The sequence below is a fragment of the Podarcis gaigeae genome, assembly GCF_964106915.1.
Source record: "Podarcis gaigeae genome assembly, chromosome: 12".
Lineage (NCBI taxonomy): Eukaryota > Metazoa > Chordata > Lepidosauria > Squamata > Lacertidae > Podarcis > Podarcis gaigeae.
In genome coordinates, this window is record NC_139688.1 from 7,450,949 (window position 1) to 7,460,135 (window position 9,187).

Sequence of the window (9,187 nt, forward strand, 5' to 3'; positions counted from 1 at the left end):
CAAATCCTTCCGTATCCCGATGTATATTTTTATCCCCCACCCAGCCACTCATTTGTACAAAGCTCTCTCATGTCACAGGGATTACAGACAGGTTTTTACTACACCACCCTATAACACTGGTTCAGTTTATCTATTGATATTAAAATGCTTAAGACACCACATATGACTATTGAAACAATTCACACAGCTAAAAATTAACAATGTCTGTTACATATTCAAAGTGCTGCACAGAGGGGGGAAAGACAATTCCACAGTAATGTGAAATATGGCAATCATCTATCTAGACATTTAACCTAAAGGAACACACTGGCTGCACATACTTCTGCTTCAGGGCTTGACCTAATTCAAACATCTTTTCAATCATACAGCAATCTCTGAGCCCCTCCAACTCTTACCTGGTTCCCGATTTATTTCTATGTCGAAGAAGCACTGAGGCCGATCCTGTGCCCCCATGGCAGCAGGAAGCCCAAGCACCTCTCCTCCTCACCACCTTGAGAAAAAGAGAAGCATTTCAGAATTCAAGCTGCTCAAGGATAGTTGTATATAACGTCACAGAGAAGCTGAAGGTTGAAAACAATCCTCCACCCACATGACGTAGCAGCCAATGATAAGTGGTACCGCAGATTTCACAGGAGCCACATGGAAATTACATTTTCTATTTTTAATGAAAAATTGAACAAGGGAGGAGACAAGCTCCCACATTCTGTTAGGAAGTAGAAAGAAGAGCCTGCTAATTCTAGCACTAAGGATTCCAGGGTAGAGAACAATGGACTTCATTCAGCTTTTGAAACAGAGTATCAAGCACTCAAGCCCCTTAAGGAATTTATGAGCGGATATGTACTATTTTAGCTTTCCTCATCTGCTAAAGGGAAGAGCGAACACTTGCACCCCCAACTTTGTTTGAGGAGGGAGTTTGCAAGGCAAATTATATTTCCTTTCTGATCTGCATCACCTTAGAAAGAGGATGATAAAAAAATACTACTCTCCTCTCTTTGGAATCTGCATATGACAGAGGCCCTTCCTAGTCCTTCAATATGCTACCACAACTATTTACAACCTATTCCTACAAGCATTTTAAGGTGATTCACACTTAACATACTTAATAACACACAGCACATTTCTTAATAACACACAGCACATTTCTGGGGCATATGAAGGAAACATATGTCTCACTGCTTGGCATACTATGAACCCCATGAGAGCCGAATTAATTTATACACAGTAGCAAAACTTTGATTTCTCAATCCTGAGGAGGATGCGGTTTGTTCCCAAGGACTAAATACTGTACTCTTTCAAGATCACACGGAAATGGGTTACTGTAAGCCCAAAAAGGCTTCCTCCTCTATAAATACCATTCAGAATGTCCAGAATTCGATTTTCTTGAGCAGTTTTAATCTTATGTTTTAACATTTCTGCATGTTTTAAAGTATGTTTGTCCTTCCCCACCCCCTTGATCTTACTGTTTGAATTTGCTTTTGTTTCTAGCCCTCAAGCAGCGCATAATTTTTTATTAAACAGACAAAACCACATACCAGTGGGGGAGGAGAGGAAACCCTATCGTTTCAAAGGGGACCTGTTTCCGCTAAATGTTTATATTTTGGGCTGCCCAACATCCTGGGGGGGGGGGGGGACGGAACGAACCATGGGGCGTTTCCAAAGCAAGGCAAAGAGAAACCAGGCAGAAGGCCTTTACCAGACCAGCTCCCCAAACCTGCCACCAAAACCACAATAACCCGAGGCCTTGGGGAGCTGCTGCCAGCCAGAGCCGACAACACTAGCCTAGATAAGGCCTGGGGAGTAAATAGCAAAAAAAAGGGGGGGCGGGGCGGGAAGCCATTGTGCAAAAGCGGGTGGTGTGGAGATTCAAGGCACCCGGGAAGTCAACCGCCCCTCGCCGCGGAGTCAGGGCGGCGTTTCTTACCTGGCCGCGCTGGCGTTGACGGAACCTGCTCTTTGTTTTCCCGCTCCCCACCCCAAAACGCCCCCCCTGCCCCGACCCTTTCTGCCCGTCTCCCCTCACCACCCGGTGGGAGGGGGAGAAACTCCACAAGGAGACGCAGCAGCAGCAGCCCTGCTACCCGCCGGACGCCATTAACGGACTTCTCTGAGGGAACGGAGCGGCCCCGCCCACTCCGCCTCTAGGCCGCGCGCCCGCCTTCCTCACGAACCCAACCTCTCGCAATCCCATTGGCCCGCTGCAAAAGGTTCACGCCCCTTTCCCTCCTGGGTTCCAATCGGTGGCGCCCGCTCTATTTCTCTTCCAGCAGCAGTAGCAGCAGCGCCCCGCGAGGTGACGTTGACAAGCCTCGCCCACCTTGCTCTCCCTATTAGCAGAGAGAGCGGGCGGGAGCGCGCGAGGAGTAAATAAATAAATAAGCAAGCGGCGGCGGCGGCGGCCACGTTGTAATATCGCGAGAAAAAGTCTAGTCTCGCGGTTGTCCCCCTCCCGCCTTTTTTTGGGGATGTGGCAAATACGTCAAAGGGGGTGGGGGAATAGCTTTGAAAATTATATTTCGTTTTTCAAATGCTGTCTTCTTTAGGAAACCAGATGCTTAAAATTAGGGTCGCCAGAGTGGTTGGCATGTTTTGTTTCCTACAAGCCTCTCTCCCCCTCACACATGCGTGCAAACTGTTTCCTCTGTGTCATTGCTTCTGGGCGTGTGCAGAGTGCCCTTCAGGAAGATTTTTTAAAAATGTCAGTTATCTCTGAACGTTGTGGAAGTTGCGCAGGTCAAAAGTCTTATTTGGGGAGGAAAAAGCATTCTGCGGCCTGTGTGCCTCTGAGCATGTGCAAAATGCCCCCTCCTGCTCTCAACATAAAGAGCAAGGCTTAGGTGCAAACTTCTGGTCATGGCTTTACGCCCTTGCTGCATTAATGATAAATGCAAAAAAAAAGTGCTGGCTTTATATCTTTCCAATGAAATTCCAAGCTAGGCCACGAAACCTCTGTTCCTGGAAATGTTAAAATATTCTTGTTCTTACCCTGCTTTGAGGGTTGTCCCCCAGTTAAGTGGGGTACACATTTTATGAAAAATACAGGACACTGCAAAAAACCTGCTCCCACCCCATAATGAGCAACCATCTTAGATGCACCCTCAGAATTCCAGCTGCAGGTTAATGGGAGTTATTCCCAAGTAATTGTGCACAGGATTGCAGCTTTAAATGAGCAGCTGCCATTTCTAGGTGAAGACGTGGCATCCTTAAAATGCACGTGCTATTGCCTTTGAAGACATCTCAGAAACTTCAGTTAGTATATAATACTAGCTTACTAAAACAGCTACTGTACTATGGTATATATGAAGCACATCTTATCTTAATTTGATTATGAAGCTCAGTGCTGTGAAACAGACAGGTCAGAGCAAAAAGCCTCCAGGCATCTCTTGAAGATATCTTGAAAAGGTGAAGAGGACTTAAAACATTTCCTTGCCATCTCTTGAGAGTTTTGTAATCTCAAAAGGACACTAATAGCCTGGGGAAATGGCAACTCAGTGGAAACGGAAACTAAACCATTCATCTCATGGATTTACATTGGTACAAATGCAGACACCAGGTGACTGTTGCGCATTGCTGACAAATAGGGAGGGTGAAAGTAAAGTGGCAAGGCTTTGTTGTAAATAAAAATATGCCCTTTTCCCTTATGGGGTATCCAAGAGCCCATATAGAGTCCTTACATAGGTTCCCTATTGGTAGGAGAAAATAACAGAGGCCAACCAGAGAATATTGAGAAGCAAAGCAGCTAGTAAGCTTGATCTTTATTGATCTGTTGCAACAGGGTGCTCCCCTCACACGCAGGAGAGGAAGAGGACCCAGAACAATGGCCTGCAAGGCCTTATAAAGACTATTGAAATTGCCACCATGTAGATCAAGACCGCCCGGGACGCAGGTGGCGCTGTGGGTTAAAGCCTCAGCGCCTAGGACTTGCCGATCGAAAGGTCTGCGGTTTGAATCCCTGCGGCGGGGTGCGCTCCCGCTGCTCGGTCCCAGCGCCTGCCAACCTAGCAGTTCGAAAGCACCTCCGGGTGCAAGTAGATAAATAGGGACCGCTTACCAGCGGGAAGGTAAACGGCGTTTCCGTGTGCGGCTCTGGCTCGCCAGAGCAGCGATGTCACGCTGGCCACGTGACCCGGAAGTGTCTCCGGACAGCGCTGGCCCCTGGCCTCTTGAGTGAGATGGGCGCACAACCCCAGAGTCTGTCAAGACTGGCCCATACGGGCAGGGGTACCTTTACCTTTACCTAGATCAAGACCAACCCCAGAAACATTATGCATACATCACAGAAGGGGTGTAACCTAAGACCACCCCTCAGATACATCCCACCTACATCACAGAAATTTAAATGTTGTTTTTCTCTTGTCCTTGTTTATCTCCTGTCTGGCAGGTTACTTGATTGGATTTCCTGGGGAGCCTGGCCATTCTTTTGTAGTGGTAAAATACTTATTTCCTGAGCCAGGTTGCAGGCTCACACCTTGTATCTTAAATGTGTCCTTAAGACAGGATTTGTGAGGAAAGAGACAATGGGGAGACTTTTCCATTTTGACCATGCAGAGAAACATTTGCTCAGTTTAGTAATCAAAATGGTTCCAGGTTGGCTTTCCTGTGCTGATCTATGTACGTGTGGTTATGAACGTTGCCATATATCTAAGACCATAAAATTCCTATCACAGCTTTTTCCGAAAATTGTGGTTTTTTTCTGAAAAACTGCACTGCCACTACTTTGTTATTGGCCTTCTGTGCAACTCTGCAACTTGTTGCAGGGGATCCAGCTTGACTGATGCCAGAATTCCGGGGGCCCCAAGCCCATTGTTGCTAGTTGGCCCCCAACACGCACCCGAAGACCTTCCCGTATTTTTTATTCCGCTTCTGCAGTAGCAGCAGAACTTACTGCCCTCTAGTGATGCTGGCATTGCCAGATGACTTCATTCGAGATTGTGTCTCTTTTTGGAAGAAAGGCTTGCAACTCAAACCATAATAAGTATTATTTTTTTTTTGCAATCAGGAAATATATTCTTTCCCCTTGCTGGAACTTCTACTGTTGTGTGGACACTGTACAATGTTTTCATGAGTATCACAGGCCTCTTCAGAACTGTGACTGGTATTGTTTCATAGAATCAACACAACTAGCGCGCACACACACACACATATGCTTGCAGTATTTTGTGAGTCTACCTTGTAAAATGGGTAGCCAACACGGCTGTCCCAAGACATTCTTGAACTACAACTCCCATCAACCTCAGCCAGCATCACCAATAGTAAAGGATTATGGAAGTTAGAATCAAACAACATCTGAAGGGCACCACATTGGCTACGCCTGTAAAAATTGCATAAAATTTAAAAGAAATCTTATGACTGTTAGAAGCTGGACTATCCCATGCTGTACCATCCAACATGAGTGGAGTACAGTGGTACCTCGGGTTACATACGCTTCAGGTTACAGACTCTGCTAACCCAGAAATAGTACCTTGGGTTAAGAACTTCGCTTCAGGATGAGAACAGTAATCAGGCTCCGGCGGTGCGGCGGCAGCAGGAGCCCCCATTAGCTAAAGTGGTGCTTCAGGTTAAGAACAGTTTCAGGTTAAGTATGGACCTCCGGAACGAATTAAGTACTTAACCTGAGGTACCACTGTATTCCTCTAAACCTCTTGAAGAAGAGAACATGGACATTTCAACGAAGATCTGATTGGGAGAAGGAATTCTTCTTCTAAACCCTCTTATTGTACAGTATGTTCCTGCCCATTTCTTTGCATATGTGTAAAGCAGAAAAGGAATCACTTATATATATATATATTTATAAAATTTTTATTAAAGTTTCAACAAATTTTTATCAAAACAAAGCAAGAACAATAACGAACAATAACGAACAAAAAAAAACACAATATAAAAAAGAAAAGCACATATAAGTTCAACCCTTAATTTCTTATAACTTACTTTCCCGACTTCCTCGTACCTCCCCTTTCTGTATTCCAATTTCTGATTAATTTTTCAGCAAATCCTTCCCTTACCTTTAGCTTAATTTTAATGTTACTCATTTTCTTTAACTTAACCCTTACCACTAATAACCACATATTTTCTAATCCAACGTCATTTTAGCATTCATTAATTTTGCAATATTTCTTTAGATAGTCCTTAAATTTTTTCCAATCTTCTTCCGCCGTTTCTCTTCCCTGGTTTCGGATTCTGCTCGTCATCTCTGCCAAACCCATATAGTCTATCACCTTCATCTGCCATTCTTCCAAGGTGGGCAGATCTTGTGTCTTCCAATACTTTGCGATGAGTATTCTTGCTGCTGTTGTAGCATACATAAAAAATGTTCTGTCCTTCTTTAACACCTCTTGGCCGACGATACCCAGGAGAAAGGCCTCTGGTTTCTTCAGGAAAGTATATTTAAATACCTTTTTCAATTCATTATAGATCATTTCCCAGAACACCTTAATCCTTGGGCATGTCCACCAAAGGTGAAAAAATGTACCTTCATTTTCTTTACATTTCCAACATTTATTGTCAGGCAAATGATAAATTTTTGCAAGCTTGGCTGGGGTCATGTACCACCTATAAATCATTTTCATAATATTTTCTCTTAAAGCATTACATGCCGTAAATTTCATCCCGGTGGTCCACAACTTTTCCCAGTCAGCAAACATAATATTATGACCAATATCCTGTGCCCACTTAATCATTGCAGATTTAACCGTTTCATCTTGTGTATTCCATTTCAACAGCAAGTTATACATTCTTGACAAATTCTTAGTACTGGATTCTAACAGTTCAATCTCCAATTTTGATTTTTCCACCTGGAAGCCAATTTTCCTGTCCATCTTGAAAACTTCCATTATTTGATAATAATGAAGCCAATCTCTCACTTTCCCTTTTAATTTCTCAAAACTTTGCAATTTCAATCTGTCCCCTTCTTGTTCTAAAATTTCCCAATATCTCGGCCATTTAGCCTCCATATTAAGTTTTTTAACAGCCTTTGCCTCCATTGGCAACAACCACCTTGGAGTTTTACTTTCCAACAAGTCTTTGTATCTAATCCAGACATTATATGGTGCTTTCCTGACAATATGGTTTTTAAAACCCTTATGAGCTTTGGCCTTGTCGTACCACAGATATGCATGCCACCCCAAAATACTGTTAAAACCTTCTAAGTCCAAAATGTCAGTGTTCTCCAGAAGTAGCCAGTCTTTCAACCAGCAGAAAGCTGCTGATTCATAGTAAAGTTTGAGGTCTGGCAGGGCAAATCCGCCCCTTTCTAAAAGGAATCACTTATAAGGAAAAAAACTCAGTGTAGTTTCCTTGCAAGTGCCTTGCAAGGAAAAGCATTGGCCTTCTGTTTTGCAAAGCGAGCTTGAGTACTTTGTTACAGATAGGTAGCCGTGTTGGTCTGCCATAGTCAAAACAAAAACAAAAATTCCTTCCAGTAGCACCTTAAAGACCAACTAAGTTAGTTCTTGGTATGAGCTTTCGTGTGCATGCACACTTCTTCAGATACACTGAAACAGAAGTTACCAGACCCTTCTGTATAGTGAGAAGGTGGGGAGGGGTATTACTCAGGAGGGTGGTGGGAATGGGTGATTGGCAGATAGCTGTGATGAGCCTGTTGACGACTCTTAACGACTGCAATAGGTCTTCCAGGAAAAAGCAAGGGGTGAGAAGGTGAAAAATGGCTTTGTCATGTATAATGAGATAAGAATCCAATGTCTTTGTTCAGACCAGGTCTCTCCATGGTTTTAAGTTTGGTAATAAGTTGCAATTCAGCAGCTTCTCTTTCCAGTCTATTTCTGAAATTCCTTTGTAGTAAAACAGCTACTTTGAGATCTTGTATAGAATGTCCTGGGAGATTGAAGTGTTCTCCTACTGGTTTCTCTGTCTTGTGATTCCTGATGTCAGATTTATGTCCGTTTATTCTTTGGCATAAGGTTCGGCCTGTTTGTCCAATATAGTGAGCTGAAGGACACTGTTGGCATTTGATGGCATACACAATGTTAGACGATGAGCAATTAAATAGTCCCGAGATGGTATGTGTGATGTTGTTGGGGCCAGTGTTGTCCGGGTGTATGTGGCAGCAAAGCTGGCATCTGGGTTTATTGCAGGCTCTGGTGCCAGTGTCCGTGTTAAGTCTGGTTGTAGTATTATTGTGGGTTAGGAGTTGTTTAAGATTGGGTGGCTGTCTGTAGGCAATGAAAGGTCTTCCTCCCAGAGCTTGAGAAAGAGAACTGTCATTGTCCAGGAGAGGTTGTAGATCTCTGATGATGCGTTGTACTGTTTTAACTTGGGAGCTGTATGTGATGACTAGAGGTGTTCTGTTATTTTCTTTTTTGGGTCTGTCTTGCAGAAAGTTCTCTCTGGGTATCAGTCTGGCTCTGTTGATCTGTTGTCTAACTTCATCTGCTGGGTATTTTAGTTCTAAAAAGGTTTGCTGTAGATCTCTTAGGTGAGAGTCTCTGTCTGTAGAATTGGAACAGATACGGCTGTAACGTAGTGCCTGGCTATACTTTGTATAGTGAGTACTTTGCTGCAGGTGGATCCATTAAGAGATAACAGATGAGAAGCACTTTGAACATTTCAGATAAGCTAAATAAATGTTAAGTACTGTTATTGTTGTTCTGACTGCAGATGGAGGAGGATTAGTGTCATATGGAGTGACACTTGGTGGAAGCCAAGAGAAACGGTATTGCAAGCCAGGAAAAAGAGAGAGACAAAGAAAGACTATTCCCAATGAATGCTTTTATATGTGTTAGCTGCGCTACAGGAGACTCTCAAAGGCTTAGGCAACCAAGGTCATTGCCTTTCCCCTTTAATCACTGCTTTGTTTTATAGAGATAAAAAAGGCAGCAGCTGGCTTAAGAAGTATATGTGGCATTGCATCACTTCAGACTTCACCAACCTGGTGTCCTCCAGATGTTTTGGACATCAACTCCCATCAGCCCTGCCAGCTTGGCAATACTGCTTTGCAGCTGCTCAATGTAAAAAAGACAGAGAGGCAATGGGTTTGTTTTTTTTAAAGGCAAGATCTACCGGTAATTCCAAATACCCCGTTTAGTGCCCTAATTTTGACAGATGTTTAGACCAGAAACCTGCTATGAACATCCTTATACATGGGGAACTTCACAAGCACAGGATAGCCAGAGAAGTCTTAATTTCTGGCATCTCTCCACTAGAATGCTTCACGTTTCATTTGGTGTTTAACCCA

General features: G+C 43.7%; 2 protein-coding genes across 3 annotated transcripts in view; both read right to left on the bottom strand.

Moving 5' to 3' along the window:
* NKTR (natural killer cell triggering receptor) overlaps positions 1-2,156 on the bottom strand; it is a 36,445-nt gene extending 34,289 nt beyond the window's left edge. For both annotated transcript variants that reach the window (XM_083703924.1, XM_083703923.1), the window contains exons 1-2: positions 1,922-2,156; positions 396-490 (exon numbers count right to left, since the gene is read on the bottom strand). In XM_083703924.1, coding sequence (XP_083560050.1) covers positions 396-453 — 58 coding nt within the window. In that variant the 5' untranslated portion in view covers positions 454-490; positions 1,922-2,156. The remainder of the gene's footprint in view (positions 1-395; positions 491-1,921) is intronic.
* LOC310827797 (vasoactive intestinal polypeptide receptor-like) overlaps positions 1-9,187 on the bottom strand; it is a 306,828-nt gene that overhangs the window by 99,295 nt on the left and 198,346 nt on the right. The window lies entirely within an intron of this gene.